At 50.9% G+C, this 19,787-nt stretch overlaps 2 protein-coding genes across 6 annotated transcripts; both read right to left on the bottom strand.

Annotated features, from left to right (window-relative positions):
• Window positions 1–1,855: 1,855 nt before the first annotated feature.
• On the bottom strand, window positions 1,856–2,556 carry LOC126578882 (zinc finger protein 526-like). The gene has a single exon (XM_050241872.1). It carries the CDS (start codon window positions 2,549–2,551, stop codon window positions 1,955–1,957), a length of 597 nt encoding a protein of 198 aa, XP_050097829.1. The 5' UTR covers window positions 2,552–2,556; the 3' UTR covers window positions 1,856–1,954.
• A 1,756-nt stretch (window positions 2,557–4,312) lies between these two features.
• Window positions 4,313–18,772, bottom strand: LOC126578880 (Na(+)/H(+) exchange regulatory cofactor NHE-RF2). 5 transcript variants are annotated; one of them, XM_050241867.1, is made up of 3 exons: window positions 18,633–18,772; window positions 18,008–18,107; window positions 4,313–5,610 (listed from the first exon to the last, which is right to left on the bottom strand). In XM_050241867.1, exon 3 carries the CDS (start codon window positions 5,234–5,236, stop codon window positions 4,334–4,336), a length of 903 nt encoding a protein of 300 aa, XP_050097824.1. In that variant the 5' UTR covers window positions 5,237–5,610; window positions 18,008–18,107; window positions 18,633–18,772; the 3' UTR covers window positions 4,313–4,333. The 5 variants fall into 5 exon arrangements, with proteins under 5 accessions (XP_050097824.1, XP_050097823.1, XP_050097825.1 ...); XM_050241866.1 differs by having other exon boundaries at window positions 18,628–18,758; XM_050241868.1 differs by having other exon boundaries at window positions 18,523–18,717.
• Between the last annotated feature and the right edge of the window lie 1,015 nt (window positions 18,773–19,787).

Genomic DNA, 19,787 nt, shown 5'->3' with positions numbered 1-19,787 from the left:
GCCAGACACTTGCCTTTCCGTTTTCATTCGACGCATTAATCTCCATCTGGTCCACCGTGATCGTCTGCGCTGGACGTTCACATAACGCGTTCATTAGCGAGTCACTGCGCACACCGTGCAGCCTGCAAATCCAAATTCGGTTATGGATTTCATTTTCACTTTATGATGGGAACCGTACGGTGCCGTGTTTGTTTCATTTTCCCTTTTTCGCACCGCGAGACGCTTTCCACTGCGTCATTGAGTTACGGCGCCCAACGTTTCAATGCTAGCTGGCATTTATCAATTGAATTACGGTGCGGTACTAGCGGTACTCCACGTGACACACGTGTCGTGGCAATCCTCCTGTGGATGGCCTTTTTGGCGAGATATTGCGTGTGTGCTGTGCTGTGCTCTCGCTCGGATGTTCTTGATCATGCGCCTATCGGTCGGATACATCTTAAAACCAGTGAGTTATAGTCATACTCCTCCCCCAATGCACCCACTGCACTGAGCTGGACCACGTGCCTCGCCGGTGGAGCGTAACGCATGTGATCGCCAGACAATGGCTGGCGTCGATTGTCACATCACGGAATGGTCAGGTGTTCTGCCTCACCGGTTGACGCTTGGTAGCTTCAGCGAGCGCGCCTCGGAAGTAGCGATCATGCATCGTGCTTGGACACTGATCTGGCCAAAACGAAATGGAAGCACTCGATTGTCGCATTAGAACACGCCGCTAGAATTGTCTCTGGAATCGAACCGTCGTCGTCGTCGTCGTTACAGGAAACCGATACAGGGGCCGTGGGAGACGCACAGGAAATGGCGGCGAAACAGTGACAACAAACGACTGGGACCGGGCACGAATGGCCGGTTCCCCGTGTCCATTGTTCCGTAACGGGAATTGTTTCCCGCTGTTTCCCGGCATCCAGTTCCAAGCGGTGAACAATCGCATCCGGTACCAGGCTGGATGGATTCTGTTCCGCCCCATTTCCCCCCTCCCTCCCCCCAATCGGCCATTTGCCAAGGTCACCGTGACAACACGCGCCTGCACTCGATGAGCAATCACACGTGACGGAAGAGAGAAAAAAAGTGCGGACAAATAAAACGATTCTAAATGATTTTTAAATCTCTACCTCCGGTCCATGTGTGTCACGCCGGCTGACTAGTGGCCACCCATGGGGTTATGAGCAATCATGGCCACCATTGTTTACCGTGCACTGAGGAAGCCTACAAAGTGCTTTATAGGCTACAAAGTGGAAGTGCATCCCCCGCTAGCAAACAATGGCACAATTTACTTCCTATACCTCTGTCTCAACGAACGTGCTGACGATACCGGTTAATGATCCAGTTTTGATAGATCATCATCCGGAGGTTCGCCAACACGTGCTCAACTGATGGCATAAGGAACTCAACGCACGCACTACAGTAGACGACGTGATGGCATTACTGCGAAGTATCCTCATGAAGATGCGAAACGCTGTACGCTGGTGACCTTTGGTTAGTTCCAGCGGAGACAATGGCCCCCGGAAGGACGCTTTATCCTTTCAGGGCACGTTCCAACGCCGTGACAGACCTTCCTTTCTTCAGGATCTACTCGTAATCTGTGGTCGTGTGCTGGTGTATCTTGATGTTCATTTCAAGTAACGGAACATCTTCATAGGAAGTCTTCCGGTAGACGTGTGTCCGAACAGAAATGACCGCTTACGGAGCTCCAGCGGTGAAGATCCTCGACCTATCCGGACAAGTGCATGTCCTTCGTCGAGTGCAACAAAACACGAAGACCTTCCACAGTAAATACTTACACGCCCCAGACAGTATTGTGTGCCATTTGTTTCGGATCGCTGTTTGCTCGCAACCGGAAGGAGACAAAGAGAGCTGGTTATGCTTACAGTATAAATATGTTTATTCTACTTATTACAGCTTTGCTTTCAGGTGCAAAAATCCGCCCAAGCTCCATCACTTCACCATCGCTTCGCCCTCACGTACACCCACTGTGTGTCCTCGTCCGGTTAGGCTTCTGGCAAACATCGCAAACATACCGACCACCATCGGCGGTCCCGAAATGGTACCGACGGTGGCACGCGAGACCCGTCGGATTGTGGAATGTCGCGAGGCAAACATCACAAACAGCCTCCAGTGGATGTTGGGCACGAAGATGGTCGGCCAGGTGCAGGACAGTGGGCAACTGCTCTCGGCACAACCGGCAACGTGATTTCAACGGACGTCCGCTGGTACAGTTTGAACCGTTGCCATGGTATAGCAATTGGTGGCGATCCTGGTGGGATTTGCACTGAAATCGGCATCCGCACTCTTTACAGTGTGGCTGGCAGAGGTCCTTTTGGGGTACATTACGTAACGGAGGCCGTGTGGGCGTTCCGGTTCCGCTTGGCAGAAGCGGATCGATCAGCGCAAAGTCCGCGTACGGGGGTTCCTCCAGAGGCGGCAAATACTCACTCTCAAAGGTGACCTCCTTTGCGATAACACTATCGTGCACGCCGATCAACGCCGACAACAGGCAAACATCAGCCTCCTCATCTTCCGCATCCAGTACCGGCCACTCGTCAGCTGGAGACATCAGCAACAGACGACGGATCGGTGGTCGAAGCTAAACTGGGTCGGGTCGTGTGGTCCATCCATGTTTTTGGCCACCGGTCGGTCAATGGCATCAACATATTACCGGGTACGCGCGTGCGCTACCAATTTCACACAACTCTCGTGCAGAACGTGACTTCGTCCGTGGGCGGATAGTATTTTTGGGCGCGGGAGGCCCACCTGGGCGGTGGGTAGACGAACGGATTTGTTTGTTTGGGGATCCGGTTCATTGTGATTTTACGCACTATTACTATCACTAATCATCGCAATAATCGTATCAGTAAATACTACAATCCACGTAAGAAAGAAATGATTCCTCGCCAAAAGAAATGGGGTTGCGATTAATTTAAACAGAACAGAATATGAAAGAAATTAGGTTAAGAACTGGCATTACTCTGCTGGCGCTAGTTGCTTGTTCAGTTGTGTGCACGGGACGGTTGGTTTGGGAAAAACTTCATTAGAAGGGATGTGAAATTAACGAATTCTTGGCACACATGTCGCTTCGACGATTTTTTGTTTTTGTTTTCAAAATGGTTCATATCTTCCTGCCGCTTTGTTCCATATTTTCACCACTTCCGAATACCTTTCCCCCGTTATTTATATGTTTCCGTTTTCTTCATTTTCATATGTTACCTTCAAATTTCCGCTCTGTACACATCGGCTCTCTCTCTGTTTTACTTTTGCTGCCCTATGAACTACCCTTACAATTACGAAATATGTATTCAAGAGGAAGCTTTCAAGTTTTCAAAGGTCGTACCTACAACTACACTACACACTAGTGTCTCCTGTCCCTATTGACCACGTTTTCCATCAACCAAAAAGCGCACTTCTAGTACTGTTTTGGGGCAGCAAAATCAATCAGAAGTCACTCCCGGGTCCAATTGGGCATGTTTTTCAATTTGGTTATCGATCGAAACCAGGGCTCGCGCATTCCGATCCAAGCTTTCGATAAAACAAGACAGAAAGATAGCTTGACGGCCATTGCCGTTCGTGTCGGTGTTATCAATCCTGTGCTGTCGGCGAGGTCCGTCGCGATAACAGAGTGAGTTTGATGATGCAGCCCGGCTAGCTAACGTGGCGTCCGTCCATCCGACGAACTTGTCAAAGAAGGAAAGAAACTCGATCAAAGTGGTCCACGATTAGGCACCGTGGCCCAAGGTCGCATGGCGTGCGAGCAATAGAGGGTTATAACCTTGCTAATCGAGCAGCTATAACGTTAAATCACATCGCAGTGGTTCGATTAACGATTCCTTTTGCTCGCATTCCCGTCGCAGATGCTACTGATAAGCCTGTGGCCGATCTTGACTCACTGCTGCTTGGCGACGAGTCAATCAATAACCGGCGACCGGTGGAGGGGATTTTCAGTTTATTAGTCCTGAAGGGCGTGTTGATTGTTACACCTCCGCTGTGTATCTATATGCCTTAAACCAACAGCTGCTAAATGAAGGTGTAGAACTCAGCACTTAGAAACCGGGAAACGGGCGCCGGGAAATCGGTTGCCGTAGTGGCACCTCTCTCGCTGATGCTACCGTTAACAAGACAAACAACATCGTAATTACGTTAGATGTTTTGTGTGACAAACAACCGACGGGGATTTACAAAGAGAGGGACCTGGGAATCATCTTGTTTGTCGTGTCTCTCCCTAAACTTCCGGTTCGTTATCTCACTTTCACTCTCTGCTCGTCGTTCTATTCCTTCCGCTTACTAGAATCGCTAGATAAGTTGCGTGGAAAACGTGGTCACGATCGCGGTCTCCCGGCGATTCTTACATCTTCTGGATGATTTCGTACTTTTTGCGCAAATCGCACACATCGTTCTTGGGATCGTACTTCTTGCGGGCGGCCAACTGTGCCCGCATCTCGGCCGCGGTCATCGGCAGGTTCAACTTCTTGCCCTCGGTGGCGGCAGGTGCTGGCGTGGTTACTGCTGCTGCTGCTGCCGTCTCTGTGGCCGTTCCATTCAGTGCCATCTTTCCCGTGGCAGCCCCATCCGTCACCGTGAGGACCTTCTTAGTGTCGTCAATGATTTTGTCCATCGTCGTCGCAGTCGTCTTTGTCGTGCTGTCCACGGTTCCGTTGCCGTTTTGGTGATGGTGACTGTTGATGTTGTTGTTGTTGTTGATGATGCTATTGTTCGTGATGCCATTGCTTTTCGGAGACTTCTCGTCAGCCTCCACCTTGATCGAATCCTTCTTCTGTCCGTTCTCCTTGCTGTGCAGCTTGCCGCCATTCTCCTGATGGCCGTTACTCGTTCCATTCGTGGTGTTGTTGTTGTTATTGTTGCTGGGAGCAGCTGCCGCAGTGGCCGCCGTCGATGCCTTTGCCAGCGCCATCTTCAGATCGTTGGCATCGGCCCGCGGATCGATCACCAGCAGTCGCGTCTCGTTCGGCACAGCCTTGATCAGCTCGACCACCTTCTTGTGCGTTTCGGTCGTGATGTTGTGGCCGTTCACCTCGATGATACGATCACCCTGCCGCAGTCCCGCACCCTCTGCCGGGGAACCATCATCCACCTTTCCGATGTACTGACCCGGGCGACCCTTTTCGGCGTGCAGATTGAACCCGTAGCCATCGAAATCGGCCCGCTTTACCACGTGACAGAGCCGGGCCTCGTACTTGGGAGTGCCATTCGCCACGGCTGCCGCCGTACCATTCGTCTTGGAGGACATGCTGTTTGGGGTTTGCAATTCAAATCGTCAATACTTTCGTTGTCCTCACGCACGCACGCACGCACACAGGCACGCAAACACAAACACAGAAATGGGGTGCACTTCAGCTTTCAAGTATTGATTAGCAATCACTTATCAGGGCAAACACAGGATAGCGCGCACGCTTGACAAGCAGAACACAGCCGTTACAGGGCACGGATCGAACGCAACTGGAGAGATCCACGGTGGACGATGCTGGTGCCTGGACTGGTGGACACCCGCGCACGCACGCACGCAAGCACGCACACGTACAACCTTGTGGATGGTGGCGGTGTCGGTTATCGTTCCGGTGTCGGTGGCGATGGCGTTATCTGTGCAAGTCGAGGAGGGGGATTCTGAAACGAGGAAGAAAACAACGAAGAAACATTAGTACTATTGACTCGGTGGGTCAAGAAAGCCAGTGGTACATCGGGATAATCGTGGCGGAAAGGAAAAGTATGCCATGTTTAGCACATCTAGTAGTACTACGATAAACTGTTTATAAGGTTTCGCAGTTGAATTCTCCGATACTCAATGCTTCGACAGGGAGATAGTGGTTTCTCTTCGTCGAGCTCACAGTCGCAACCATGACCGTTAAGAACCTCGAGAAGGTTCGAACCCAACCCAATTCAACCTTCACCAGTCAGCGCACGAGCCGGTACGGTATTAAGATTTCCTCTTTATCTGTTACGGCATCTGTCACTCCTTACTAACTTGCCGGGGCGTCGAAGTTTTGTAACTAGCGATTGCGCTGTTGGTACAGGCGTACAGTTGCGCCACCTGTCTGGGTGGCCTGGGGACCAGAATCACCCACCACCGAGAAACGGTTGTTTACGGATTTTAACCAATTAATTTGATGGGAAACTGTCGCTCTGTTAGTGCGAGTCGCGTGTAATTCATTTCATTGGCATTTTGGCATGAAATTACAGCTCCCCCGCCCGTGCCCGACGATTTCTTCTCGTGCTGCTCTCTTGCTGAGAGAATTCGAATTCGGAGATGATGATGATAGATGATGATTGCACCGCTGGCCTTGGTGGTGACGATCCTAGAAATGCGCTGGAGACAACAATCTGTCATGGGCCGTAGAGTGGTTGAACCTAACCCGGTTTGCTCGGTGTCAACAATTTAATGCTTCACGGCGTGACACGGCGTGCGTTCGAACGACAGACATTGGTTTTCAATTTTCTCTTTTTTTTGTTTGGATCAATAAACGGTGCACTCGCTGGTGCTGCAAGCGGTGCACTAGCCGGTGCAGCATGATTGAATTCAAGCCAAACGCTGCAGCAGCTTCAAGTGATTGTGGTGTTGTTAGAGATGAAGGTCGCGCCAACAGTTGGGGGGTTGTGTCTGGTTTTTGAAATAAAAACCATAAAAACTGGTACGATTTCGATCTGCCCTCCCGGGTATCCATCTGTGGCATCCGATCGCGCTGGTGGTGGCACAATCTTGCAACCAGCTGCAATTGGTGCGGTGCCGATCATGATCTGATCGTTGCAGGTGTTGCTGAAGTTGGCTCGCTGGCTGTTGAATACCAACGCCTCGCCATCCAAAGAACCGAAAGGAGGTCGCTCAGAGGTGTGGTGTGGCCTTACGCATTACGACTTTACGGGGTCGCTGCACGGTGGCAGGTTGTCTTGCACCCCTGCACCATTTCCGCAGCGATAGGACGCTGGCTGGGCAGGTGAATATGGGAATTTGCAACACACGCTGCAGCAGGAAACGCTGATTAGAGGGAGAATGTGGAGCACGCACCACGCTCCACTCTCACAAAATAGTTGCTGCTCAGCAATGCACAACATACCATTCTGGGCCAGGGTGCGTCCCTTTTGAATAATGCAACCCACAGATAGAGGTGCGTGGTGGCGTTTGAGGCCTCCATACAGGTCACCAAAGCCCTGTGCTGCTGCTGCTGCTGTACGTGGATGTATCATCATGCATTACCCAATTGCAATACCTTCTGGAAGAAGCCGCCACGTGCACCATGGGCTGTCAGTCAGCAGTGCCGGGGGCGCCCGATGTGGTTTTGACCTGCAAAACGCGCGTAGTGGCTGCGCTTCAAGGCTACGAAGGGGCTGAGCCAGCATGCTGGCACCAAGATTTATGTTTATTCATCATTCCCTCTAACCGCGCCTGGGTGGTGTGTGATCGATGGTACACCGCGGCGGCCTAGTGTTCAATTATTTATTCGCCATCGCCTAATTGCTCCGCGTGCCGTGTTCCGTGCCGTGCGTGGATGCGGATTCACCCTCAACCCCCCCCAGGGGGCTCGACCTACGGGCAATGATGATCCCAAATGAGCTCATCCCAAATGAGTGCGCCCAATGCAATGCAATGGAAGAAAGGAAGGAAGGAAGGTGGTTGTTTCTTGTGTGCCGCTAGATTGTAGCACAACAATCGGTGGCCACATGCAACGTGAGGTTAGGGCGTCCATTTGGGAAGATTCGCAGAGATGCACCAGCGTGGTGCAGCTTTCTCAGCCTCAAAGCGGCTAGGGGGGCACGGAAGCAACGAACTGTAAACAATCGCGCCTCCATTTCTATTGTGAGGGGTCGGTTTTAATGTGCGAAACCGTGCACAATGCACGCCGCCTGCAGCACACAGCAAGAAGCACTTTGCGATCAAAGAAGGGCAACTACTTTCATTCTCGTCCAGAATGAGTTCTACTGACGTGCCGCGCCGTTCATTACATTTTTTGCCATGGAATCCAGCTTGAGAGCATTAAGTGCTACGTTTGGTTGCTCTGCACATCATCATCATGGCCTCTCATCGTTATGTTTGGAAAGGAAAATTCATATTTCATTCATGCAGCATCATCTCAGACGTTTTATTCAGCAGCAGCCGCAGCAGCCTTATGTAGTGTCTAACCTTTTATTCAGTGACTCTAACTCTCACTCACGAACGAAACCGTTGGTAGGGAAGGGGGTCTGATGCTAATTACAGCGCCGAAGGAATTCACTAAACGACATCCGTCGTGCTCATCCACAAACCACAGTTGATAGCCCAACCAAAACCAGCCCTTTTACCGGGGCGGTCGGTTGTTTGAAAAGTAGGTAATGGCTCGAATGTTATCTCATGACCTGGAGGCTCAGATACCGAGTTAGTTGCGCCTCGAAGGCTGCTTGGCTGGGCTGCTGCTGCACGTGCGCGTCCGTCACCCCTGAGTTCCTAATTTAGCAACATAATAGGCCTTGGCGCGCACAATAGACGCCACTGACGCAGGCCAAGTCACGTGGCCTACTAGGCGACATGTGAGCCTTTTGTCAACGTGCCTACACCGAGCACCGAGAAAGGGAATGAGAGAGATTTGAGTGAAAATTCGTCACAAAATTCGCAAACATTTCATCATCTCGCTAAACGAAATCGATCGCTATCGAGCTTTCGTTGCCTAATACCGCTGCGCTGCTGCTGCTGTCACCGAGCACCGAGCCGTTGTCTGGCGTTTCGTTTAATGTGGGCAAAAGCAGCAAATGTAAAAAAAACGATTAACGCACGAAATGCGCTTTCCACCGCTCCGAGGCGGAAAAACCTCGTGGCTCGATCTCATGGAGCACACACCATAAAGTTGCAACTAGTACATCGTCGTTCGGGGGGCCACACAGTTTAATTTGTCCCCGACGTGTGCGGTCTCTCGGTGCTCCGGGATGTCTTGTTTGCGAGGCAGGCCTGCAGCTCGCTTGTTTGGTTGTTCAATGTTATTTTGTCACAACATAGCGACATGCGGCTGGTCTATGGCTGGGTTAGCTAACGTAAGATGCCACGGGAATGCCGCCGGTCCGTTTGTATACCACCGGTGGCAATAGTAAAGACACCAGGGCCCGGCTCGATTTCCTTTTTTCCGTTTGGTTGACTTTCGGCGCACGGATCGGCGGTTTGTTTGCACGCGGAGGGCAGCCCGCCAGCTTTTCAGCTGATTAACGGCAGATGATCGTGGGATGCTACTGTTATTGCGGTGCAAACAGCGCAGCACGTTCATTAAGTGGCTTCGCCGCACTAATTAATTAGTGCCACCGAGAAAACCGGAGAAGATTACTCAACACACGGTTATGTTTAAAATACGAAAAATTTCAAAATCTAACCAATGAGTGAGAGGCCACATTGTCTCCAACGTGTGCCTTCGATCGACACTTCATTCCAGCTGAGCTTACTCGCTTACGCTCGGCTTCGTTCACTTCCAGAAATACTGGATCCAGATGGAACCGGATGGCCGGATCGTGTGGAGATCGCGAAACGATGAGATCATCGAGCCCGGCAGCCGGAGAAGATGAGCAAACGCTTCTTCTCCACTCGGCAATCACTCAGCGAAGGTCATACCGATGACGAGCGCCGCCGACGATGAGGAAGAGGAGCCTGATCGAGGCAAAAAGGAAACAATCGATGACGCGCGAGAGTAACACAACGGCTGGCGGCCGACGGTAGGCTTATATCATCCCGCTTGTGTCGTGTGAATGAAACGTATCGAAATACCTTGACTGGAATGTCAAAATGTCATTAATATTGATCTTGGCGAATGTCATCCCCATCTACGCTGCAACGCTGCCCCGGTGGGAACCGACCACGACCACCTACCTTCCTTCCTGAACAGATCCATTATTGCCGCCCTTTTGATCTTCCACACCGACCACTCCGGTGCTAGTAGCGGACGGTGTTGATCGATATCGGCTTCTACCATTGTGCCATATCTTGGCGTTGGCCGAGTTGGTCCCGCTCTCTCGCTCCTTCTCTGTGTGACTTATCGTGAGAATGCGAGTTGTCAAGAATTCATTCTGGTACATTTTCACACCCCCAACCACTAGCCCAGCGAGGCCTATGATCGTGTGACGTCAGCCGGTACAGCTTCCAAGCAGTTTAAACGTTTGAGTCAATGCACGATTGACACTTCGACTGGGCCAGTGGCAGAAGCAACAGGATGTAAATCAACTCTCCGGATACGGTTTGTCGTGTTCGCCGACGATCGTCCGACATCTGTTTGTGCTGCGGACCCCGTCACCATCGACGGAAGGGTAGAGGAAGCGCGAAAATGCTGCCGAGCTCGGGCAAACAGACTCGCGCCTCGCTACCGAAAGCGATGATGCGTTGGTACGATGGGAAACACGAAAACGATAAAATTTTACGCCACTTTTACACACGGGCGACTGGGGGACTGCGCCAACATGTGCCATTCGATGACGGACCTCTCTCTTCACTTCACACACGGTTTGAGAGCCCCCGGTGGTGGGGGGGGAGGGGCAGCAATAAATTATTGTTTGCTTGCGACAACTTCAGCTCCCGCTATCAACGCAGCACGAACTTCCTTCCATGGCGTTTTTTTTGTCTTTATTAGCTTGTCGAACTGCTTTCCTCCATCGATCGTATCGCGATCGAGTACACACTGTCATGACCGCAGATGACTTTGGGCTTTTTGCTTGCGGGCGCGTGCGTGTCTAGGTGAATTTGAATGTTGCCCTATCGGTGGTTCGCTAGTTATCGGACGGCCCGTGAGTCCCCAATCGTGGCTTTTGTGTGATCAAAATGCAAAGTCATACGCCGGGCAGCAGTACCAAGGTCTGCGCGATCAACAACATAACACAAACGGTTGCTAAACTGTTGCTTTTTTGTTACCGTCTGGTGCAAGCAGATTCAGATGTTCTTCGGCTTGGTATTATGGGTCGCTTAGAAGCTCCAAAGATCCCTCAGATGACTCATCATCAGCAGCAGCAGCAACAGCAGCAGCAACAGCAGCAGCAACAGAGCGTTTATTATTAGCTTCGCCAATACTCTCGATACCGTGCTACGGTGCATTGCTTGCACTTTGGAGATTATTTTAGGATCACAACGGAGTAAAAGGAACGCCTCTTCTCCAAATAGCACAAATCTCTGCTTAAGCCAGCCGACAACATCGTTCAGAGTCGCCCAATAGCTGTATGAGTCACGTTTTCCGAGCCGCAGTGTAGTCCAATAAAATGAACTGCAATTTTCAGCACAAACAGCAACTAACCTGCATCACCTGCATCCATCGTGAACATGAGTCACAAGTCACCCTTATCGGCATCGGCCTTTACGCTGCTCGCTGGCTGTGGAAAGTCGAACCCTAGCTGTATGTTATAACCGGAACCGGGCTCCGGGAGCAGCAATTTCACCTTCGCCAACACGAATCACACCGCCGATCGATACAATTAGGAAAAATGGTGGCATTTGCGCCAGGGGAATCGAGAGGATACTGGGAGTGGTTAGGAGTAGGAGAGTGAAAGTCCGTACGGATTAAACCCTGTTGCTGCTGCTGGTACCGCTGCTGAAGCTATCTTACCCCTTAGCGATAAGTAACAAGCACCTCGGGAACTAATAATGAGGGATTGGCGGAGGCAATAGACCTCCAGCAGGTCCAACAGGCACAAGTGTTCCGTCTCCTTATCTCCTGCGGATGCATCTTTTGGAGTGCTACAATGTGGCGTAACAGTCAGCAAGTTCGACCAACTTTCAGCTGAGCAAACAAGCTCTCTCTCGCTCTGTATTGGACTTGGATCTGGCGTTTTAAAAGGGTGAGAGCGATCAACATTCTTCGGTTCCAAATAAGCCCCCTAGATGTTGTCTAATGTGCTTGAGTATCTAGATCGAATCCAAAACAACCGCAGTCGATCGGTTGCAGCATTCTGAGCTGCGCCAAAAACAGGTTTCCGGAACCCCCTCCGGCGAAGCCTTTTCTACTCAGTTCCAACGCTGCAGGAGGGGCCTTCTCTCGGAGCCCAGCATTATCGCCATAGCATGAATTCCTGAGCTGCATTGTTGCTTCACGCCGCTCCACCACGATATCACGTATTCCATTCGTCCCCCCTCCCCCGAAGCCAGGCGATGTGGTGGTATCCAATTGGCTCTTCCACAAAAATACCTGGATCCCGCCCAAGGTTACACGATCGTCTTCGCCTTTTACCTTCCTTCTTCGTGCACAGCTCCCCATCTCTTGCTCAAATGGCTCCTCTTCCTGATATCATCACCTTTGGCTCTTGCCAAAGTGTTCACGATTACACAGAGCGCACCCTCTCTCTCTCTGTCTCTTCTGGCTGTCTCGATACCGTTTCGTCAACGGTGTCCGCGCGTCCAGGGAAGGTCCCTGAAGGTTAAGTGAACCTCACTTATAGCCGTCCAATCGGCTGTCCATCACGAAGACACGGACCGATCATGATGAGAATCTCGGACCGCTGCTGCTGCCGCTGCTGCTGATGATGATGATGATGGGGCTAATCAGTGGAGGTGAATGCAAGAGAAAAGCAAAGCCAATGCTCACCGGGCAGCACCGGGTCGCCGGGCTTAGAAAGGGTTCACAACATGAACACACTGATATCGACGACATGCTGCTGCTGCTGCTTGCTGCTGCTAGTGGTGTTCGTGGTAGTGAGTCTTCTGCATCTTGGGACAAACAGCAGTGGCAGTGACTCCCGAGGGTTGCACCTCGTGGGTTGCTCCAACAGCAGCAAACGCAAGACAAAGGAGTGTAAAAAGGCGGAACGTCAAGCGTGTGTGGAGTGTCCGATCGCATCGTTTCGGTCGTGTCGAGCAAATTGGCTCTGCTGCGACCACTACCACCACTACCGGGGGCGCCTCCCTTCCTGTTTGTTCATTCCCGGGCCCCACCGAGATTCGTTCCGAAACGTTGACTTCAAAGCGCGAGCTCCAAGATTGATGTAATTCTTTTCGAATTTTCTTTCTCCAGCCAAGCCAACAGTGCCGGAGCATGCCGGCTCCGGCACGGACGGACTTCCATGACGCTGCGGATCTTCTTCATCTGCCTACCTCTTGGTGGTGATGGTGGTGGTTCTCCTCTTGGTCTTGGTCGCGCTAGAGCTTGGTTTACCTTTGCTTTCGTCCGAACCGGAAACCGGTTCTTATGTCAGGGTTCCGCTCTCTTCACCCTTCAGATATTTATGACCATCATATACACCCGTCCTGTGCCCGGGTGCTTCAGCGCCAGTCGCAGCAAACCAGCCAGAGAGACACACATGAACCGCTTCTAAAACCTTACGGTTGGTGGAAGATTGCGAAAACGAATCCTGCGAGTTCGCGTTCGTGCAATCGTGCGCGCGCCCGGTTGAGCCTCTTGTGTCTCGTGGTTTGTTGAACTTCTGTACGCCCGTTTCTCACCACCTGAACTGGACGACAGAACGGCCGCTTGTGCTGGTGGTGTGTCTGGGGTGGTGCTGAGACATCTGTGCGGTTCTGATTGAACCCCCGGGGTTAGTAGAGGACAATTGGTTCGACTACATTCAATTTTCTCTCTTCTGCAAGTCACACGTTCTAGTGTCTGGAGTCTGTGGACCTTTCGCATTCCATATTCCCATTAGATTGCATTCCGTCAATTGGAGATTGTTAGAAAGCATAACCATGTTCTTCGATGCGATACTCATTTGAATTTTTATTGGTCTCATATTAGATGTCCTTCAACCAGAACTCGTTTCTTCTGATCACCAAAAGAATGCGATCACAGTTCTCCCGAGAAATCATTTCAGAAGAGCCCCCTCGCAGCCTCTGATTGAAGCTCGATTCAAGCGAAACGGAAACACCTTATTTTCCTCTACCTCAACCAACAACCAACGCAACGATCGGTCCAATTGATTATGAACCCATTACCGGAGACCGGTAGCCCGGCAGCGGACCTCCGCAAACGCATCTTATTATTATTGCGCAGGTGAAGGCGGATCTCAAAACTGGTGCACTTTCGATACATTTATTGCAGCCACTTTTCACTTTCTCACTTTTAGATTTTCGCGCCAAAAAGTGCCAGTCCAGTCGTCCCTCGCGCCGCGTGGATGGCAATGGATTTTCGCCTTTCGAACGCCGCCACCGCCGCCTTCGAATTGGTGCTGGCACGGTGGCGGTGGCAACGCTCATGACCACTGCGCACCACCGAAGCACCGAGGTAATGAATTCGATCATTTATCGTCATTAGCTCACCGGGTAGATCGGCATCAGGCACGGCATCGTCCAGCATACCGGCGGATCGTTTTGCATTACAAATCGAAATGAAACTAGCCTCACTCGCGGGGCAGGCACATTCGACTCCAATCTCCAGCGAGTGGCGCCTCGGATCTTGGCCGTCGAAGCTGCAGAGAGCGAGAGAAAGATTTCTCCGGCTGGCTGACTGGCTGGCTGGCCGGTTAATCATAACTGCAGCACAGCCCAGTAGAGACCAAGTGATTCGCGCGGTTCGTTAATTAGATTACGTGATTCCGGAGCGGTGCGACGGTTGCTCCGACAGGTTCAAAGGTGACAGCAGCTTTCCGCTCGACCGGTTTGCGTCTTAAAGACGAAGAAGATGATCGAAACCCCCTCCGGGGGCACCAAATGGGCGTATAAACTGTGGCCAAACAACGCATAATCGTTTCTTTCCTGCTCCAAAAACCCCCTAATTACCCCGTTCATCGATCGATCGATTGATAGATTGATCACGAATCGGCAAACATTCGGAGCATGGGGATCTCGGTATTCAATTTAAGCACCGGACCCAAAGGGGCTTCACAGCTCGAGCGCGGATGAGATTGAAATCCCTGGTGTGGTATCTTCAATAGTTGGCTAGCGGAAGACTCTTCTGGTCCCTCACTTGCTGCAGTGATGGTTTGTAGCGATTGTTATGCGTAACCACAAACGGGCATCGGAGCCCGATCGATAGCACATCACGATGTGATGCGTCAATCACCTCGATGACACTGAAGGAGCTGGCCATTTACATTACCGCGGTACGGTGCGGTTAAATTTTGGTCACGTCTCTCTGTCAATCAACCAATGCTGCACCCAGTCCTTCAGGTCAAGGTTCCAGCGTGTAGTCATAGCAACGAAAATTGAAACCGTTACGTACCCCGCAACCGAGACACCTGTAGACCACTCTGAAGGCTACTCCGTTTGTCCGTTCGTTTCGGTCCAGTCTAGGACTAGTAGAGGGGAAGCCATTTGGACCAGGAACTCCCTTGGTGAAGGTTAAGAATGATGGCGATTGGTGGCCGTGGTACGGTTTATGATTTGCGTATTCTACCTTTTCGATTCGACCTCAAACGGTCACTTCGGTGGAGGAATCTTTACGCGAAAGAAATAGCCAAACACGATCAAAGATCACGCGTTGATGGCTCATTGTGTCGTTTTTTGGCGGTCATTGCGTGCGCTGCTCGTGGTTCGCGGAAATTAGATTTAAAAAAACTGACCATGAGTCATTTAGTACCAATCGAATGAGTTACTAATGTTAGCAAGAACAGGCAAAAAAAAACGAAAATACCATTTCGCTACCTCACCAGTGGAGGCAATCAAAGGCAATGCTAACATTCATCCGGTCCACTGGCATGCTGGAGGGTGGAGCTGGGGGGGGGGGCGGACCTCTGATAGTAATTTAATCGCCATAGGGGGAAAAGAACCAGATGGGAAAATAAGCAAAAACTGGTGATCTTGCATTGGTGGACGGTGACGGTGACGGTAGAGTCAGTTGACTGCATCGCTGCTACTGCGGTGACGTAATATGATCGCGACGGACGTCGAAGCACCCGGATCGCGCACACAGGAACAGGCAGACGGCAGCAAACGAAACGCAAATACGATTCGCCATCCGGTCCCGGTCCCGGTCCCAGTCCGGCGTAACCAAATGCCCCCACGTAGAGTGTCTGTCCTCGCCTGGTATAATTGTGACCTCCTCTCTTTCTCTCTCTCTCTCTCTGTCTGTTTGAATCCCTGGGTTGCATTTTATAGCGATTACGTTCAGGGTTTTTTTTTGGGGAAATACACGGCTGGAAACCATTCATCATCATAGGCGAAAAGGTGTATTTAGTGCATCGTGCACGCATAATCACGCATCACGCTCCACCAGCCACGGGATGGTTGATGGTAATTCGATCATTTTTTTTCCCCCGGAGATTTCTGGGAAAGATTTTCGAAAATATTCAAAACGGGGAGTTCCCTGGCTCTGCAGATTCGCAAGGTGACTCGAGGGGCCATCATCTCGCTGGTCTGGCTGGTCTTCACCTGCTGGACCTGTTTGCGTTTGACCGAAAGCAACCACGGGAAGGGCAGGGTACACACTACACCACACACCAAGGAAAGGTGGTCAGCTTCACGGTGGGGACAAGCTGAAGTTGCACATTGTAGCCGTCCAGTGGTTGTCGGCGGATCGACGTAGAGCGGCTCCCAGCAATTGAGAAACCACGATTATGTGATCGCCACCCCGCCGTGGTCCCGGTGTCTCGGCGTCACCATCTTTGAAAGATAGTCTCCCTCTCCCCGGGGGAACCGCTTTTTGCGTAAAAGGTTGCGGTGCGCATTTTCCAGCACCACCACCAGCATCGCAAATCGGTTACAAGTTGACCGAATAATCAAGCAACGAAATCGTGGTTACTCATTTGGGAGGAGAGGGCTGAACGCATGTTAGCAGCCTCCCCGGAGTGGTTTAAGCATCTCGAGGAGTGGTGTTTGTTGTTCCAGAAAAATCGCATCGCTCGAACCGAACGAAACCTCCAGAGGGGAACCGTCGTCAACCTTCGTGTGCTGTATTACGGTGATGAATCATTAGACTCCATCCCATCCCATCCAGACGATTGTGCGGTGCGCAAAAGGCTGACGTTCCGCTCCGTTCTGGAGCTCGTGGTGTGTTGAGCTAATAAATATGGATGAAATGGCAAAGGTGGTGGAGACAGAGGCGCGGGAGAGTCAAGATCGAACCGACGATCCGGAAACCGGTTGCTTTACGAAAAAAAAAAAACAAAATTTCTCACTTCCAGGTTCGAAGGAGAGCAAGGCACGTGATTTCTCGATGACGACAACTCGTGCGACGAGACGAAAAGTCGTCCCAAAACATCAACATCTACCTCGGAAACCTTCAAAACTGCTCCATTCTCTTCGGCACCACCAAAAGCCTGGCTGGCTCGGCTTGTTGTTGTTCCAGTTTCCCAATGCCGGCCGAGGGGTTCGATTGAACAGCTGCTGCTGGTCACCTTGGGCCACACAATGTCAAACCAACAGAGCCTACGATCTCGAGGGGCTTTTGAGAAACCGGCGTGTGTTCGGAAGGTCCGGGGTTTCGGAAGAAACCGGACCGGTTTGCTGCCCAAATAATACAACCGCGAAAAATGATGATAAGATGGACGCCAGCAGCGGTCAGCAGCAGGAAGGGACGAAGACGAAGGACGGTTGATAAGGTTTGCAACATACATTTTGCCCGCGGCGCTGCGCCATTTGCTGTGCCGCTGGTTGTCGATCGATCTGACCGAGCGACCGACCGACCGACCGACACACGACAAATTAGCAAACACATTAGCGTGTCGTGTGCGTGTTTGTTTTCGAGGTTTTTCGTTCAAAGATGCTGTTAGCATGATAAAATGTTTATCAGTTTCATGCTGATGAAATCACTGCCCACGACGTCACGATGGGATCGCGAATGGTGGAGCAGATCACTTCCAAGAAGTGCAAAGGCCACGCAGTTGAGGAGGAGCAGCGTGCGAGGAATGCTCGTACGCCGTAGCCGCCTCGAAGCTTACGATCACGTACTCCCCGCTGGCGCTGGCATCATCCGGTAGGCCGGTGCGAAGAGGCAGCGAGGCACGTCCCTTCTCTAGAGTTGTCGTTATTAAACCCTTTTTCGCTCTTTTTTCACCCCACCGAGACGCTTGCGAATGACATCAGTGAGAGGGAATTGCCTTTTTTTTGTTGTTGCTATGCAGACGATAATGATGGTCCGCCTCATCTCGAAGCAGAAAATTGTTCTAGAGAATCGCCTGCATGTCGGACTTTGTTTAGATGTTGAGAGCTTACCTTTTTTTTTTGTTCGCGATAGTGGATGATCGCTTAGCTAGCTCGAACACAACACAAGAGACACAGGAATATCGGTTTCACTTGAAGCAGCAAACGGCAACTGGAAAATGAGATTTCAAATGCCACGGTTAGAACCAAACATGCTCACAATGATCACTTCCGCCGATGCTAATAGGTAATTGAATTGTAGATTGAATCTTCCAACACGCAGCCATTCACCACTCGCCTGGCACCGAACTAGCCCTACAAGCCCACGAGACTGTTATAGCGTAGCATCTTCGGAGGTAAAACGACCGCTGAGTAAATAAAACTCCAAAAACAAGCGTCACTGTATCCGTGGATCCTGCGGCTTCCTTATAGCCTCCGCCTAAAGACGATTGGCGTTTCTTTCACTTGCCACGACGAGATTCGATGTTCGGTTCGGTGACACCTGTACACCTCTGCTCGGCAGGATTAAGAAGAACAAACAGCGGAACGAGAGCTGAGGATGAAGCCTTTGTCTTCTGCACGATAACCTTTAATCGACTGCCGATATCCTTACACCCGAAAACGATCACACAACCACACTGACGCCAACCAAAAACGGGGGTCTTAAATTACACTTAGTCGCTGGAACTAACCGTACCACCGCTTTCAGCAGATCGCAACCGAACAGTGAGGGAAGAATGGTGGCGCACCTGGAGTCCGCACTTGTTACTTGTCGCATCGAGAGTGGAGCGTCGAGAGAAGGTCCAAGCCCACAAAATGCGCGCTGTCCGCGGCGGTTGCCATCGAGTGCGTGCGTCACGACACAGCGTGGGGTGTTCGGGCTCTCTCCCTTGCTCTCTTCTCGGCAAATGGACGAAAGAGATCGCGGTACGAAAACGCAGGGGGTACGTATGGGTGCGTTTAATTTAATTTTTCCGTTTTGCCCAGGTTAGGTAGCGCATTTTAGGTAGCTAAACGTGAGTAAATGGCTTCTACAACAACTTAAAACACGTGTTTTTATACCCTTATTCTACGCTAGTACCCTTTGAGGGCGATCGTTTGGATGATGATGTCTGAAACATTTGCTCTGCAGTGTGCGAGCATAGCGACTGAGAGCGCAGCCTCTCGCGATCCGCAACATAGTTAGAGAAGAATCTCCGGGAAGAACTTCTCGACGGTTTGTTCAACGATAAAACCATTAAATGATCTTCGTGAATGATCTTTCTTTTTCTATTGGTATCCGTAGACGTCTCCAAACATCGGTGCTCCAGCATATTATCATTGAAAATTGATCCCAGAAGAAGCGGCGGGAAAAACAGGAAAAACCTGACTGTTTTCGAAACCAAAGCTCATTCAACCTGTTGCTGCTGGCTTTGGGGATCTTCGCGTTTGATCGAAGATGTTTCCTCATTATACGTGATCAGCTGGAGGAACGGGCATTTAGGAATTCATAAGGCACTGTAACCGGTTTTCCGTGGTGTAGCACGTGAACCGTCGTGCCACGTTCCGGTTCAATTCGTTCTAATGATTCTGATTCTAGTCTTTTCCAAAATGCGTATCAAGCCATCGATTTCACAAGGTCCTTGAGCAGCGATACGAAAATGAAATGCTTTAACGAGGCCGCATGGCCACATGATTGAATTCCGGATTTCAGACGTGAAAACCAGTTTAATTAAAAGGTAACGTTTGAATTTTACATACAGTTTTAGAAGTCACCGCGAGAAGTTATGCTCAATTTTATGTTTCATGTTTTTCGAGAGCATAAAATGTTCTCTCTTCTCTCTCATTCTCGGTCGTTCGTAAACAAACAGTT

This window comes from Anopheles aquasalis, chromosome 3 (genome assembly GCF_943734665.1).
Source record: "Anopheles aquasalis chromosome 3, idAnoAquaMG_Q_19, whole genome shotgun sequence".
In the NCBI taxonomy this organism is placed as follows: domain Eukaryota; kingdom Metazoa; phylum Arthropoda; class Insecta; order Diptera; family Culicidae; genus Anopheles; species Anopheles aquasalis.
Note: the sequence above shows the minus strand (reverse complement) of the source record. Positions and strands in the feature narration are given on the sequence as shown.

Excerpts from the sequence above, each read along its gene's own strand:
- LOC126578880 (XM_050241867.1), bottom strand. The coding sequence starts at position 5,236 with ATGTCCTCCAAGACGAATGGTACGGCGGCAGCCGTGGCGAATGGCACT.
- LOC126578882 (XM_050241872.1), bottom strand. The coding sequence starts at position 2,551 with ATGTCTCCAGCTGACGAGTGGCCGGTACTGGATGCGGAAGATGAGGAG.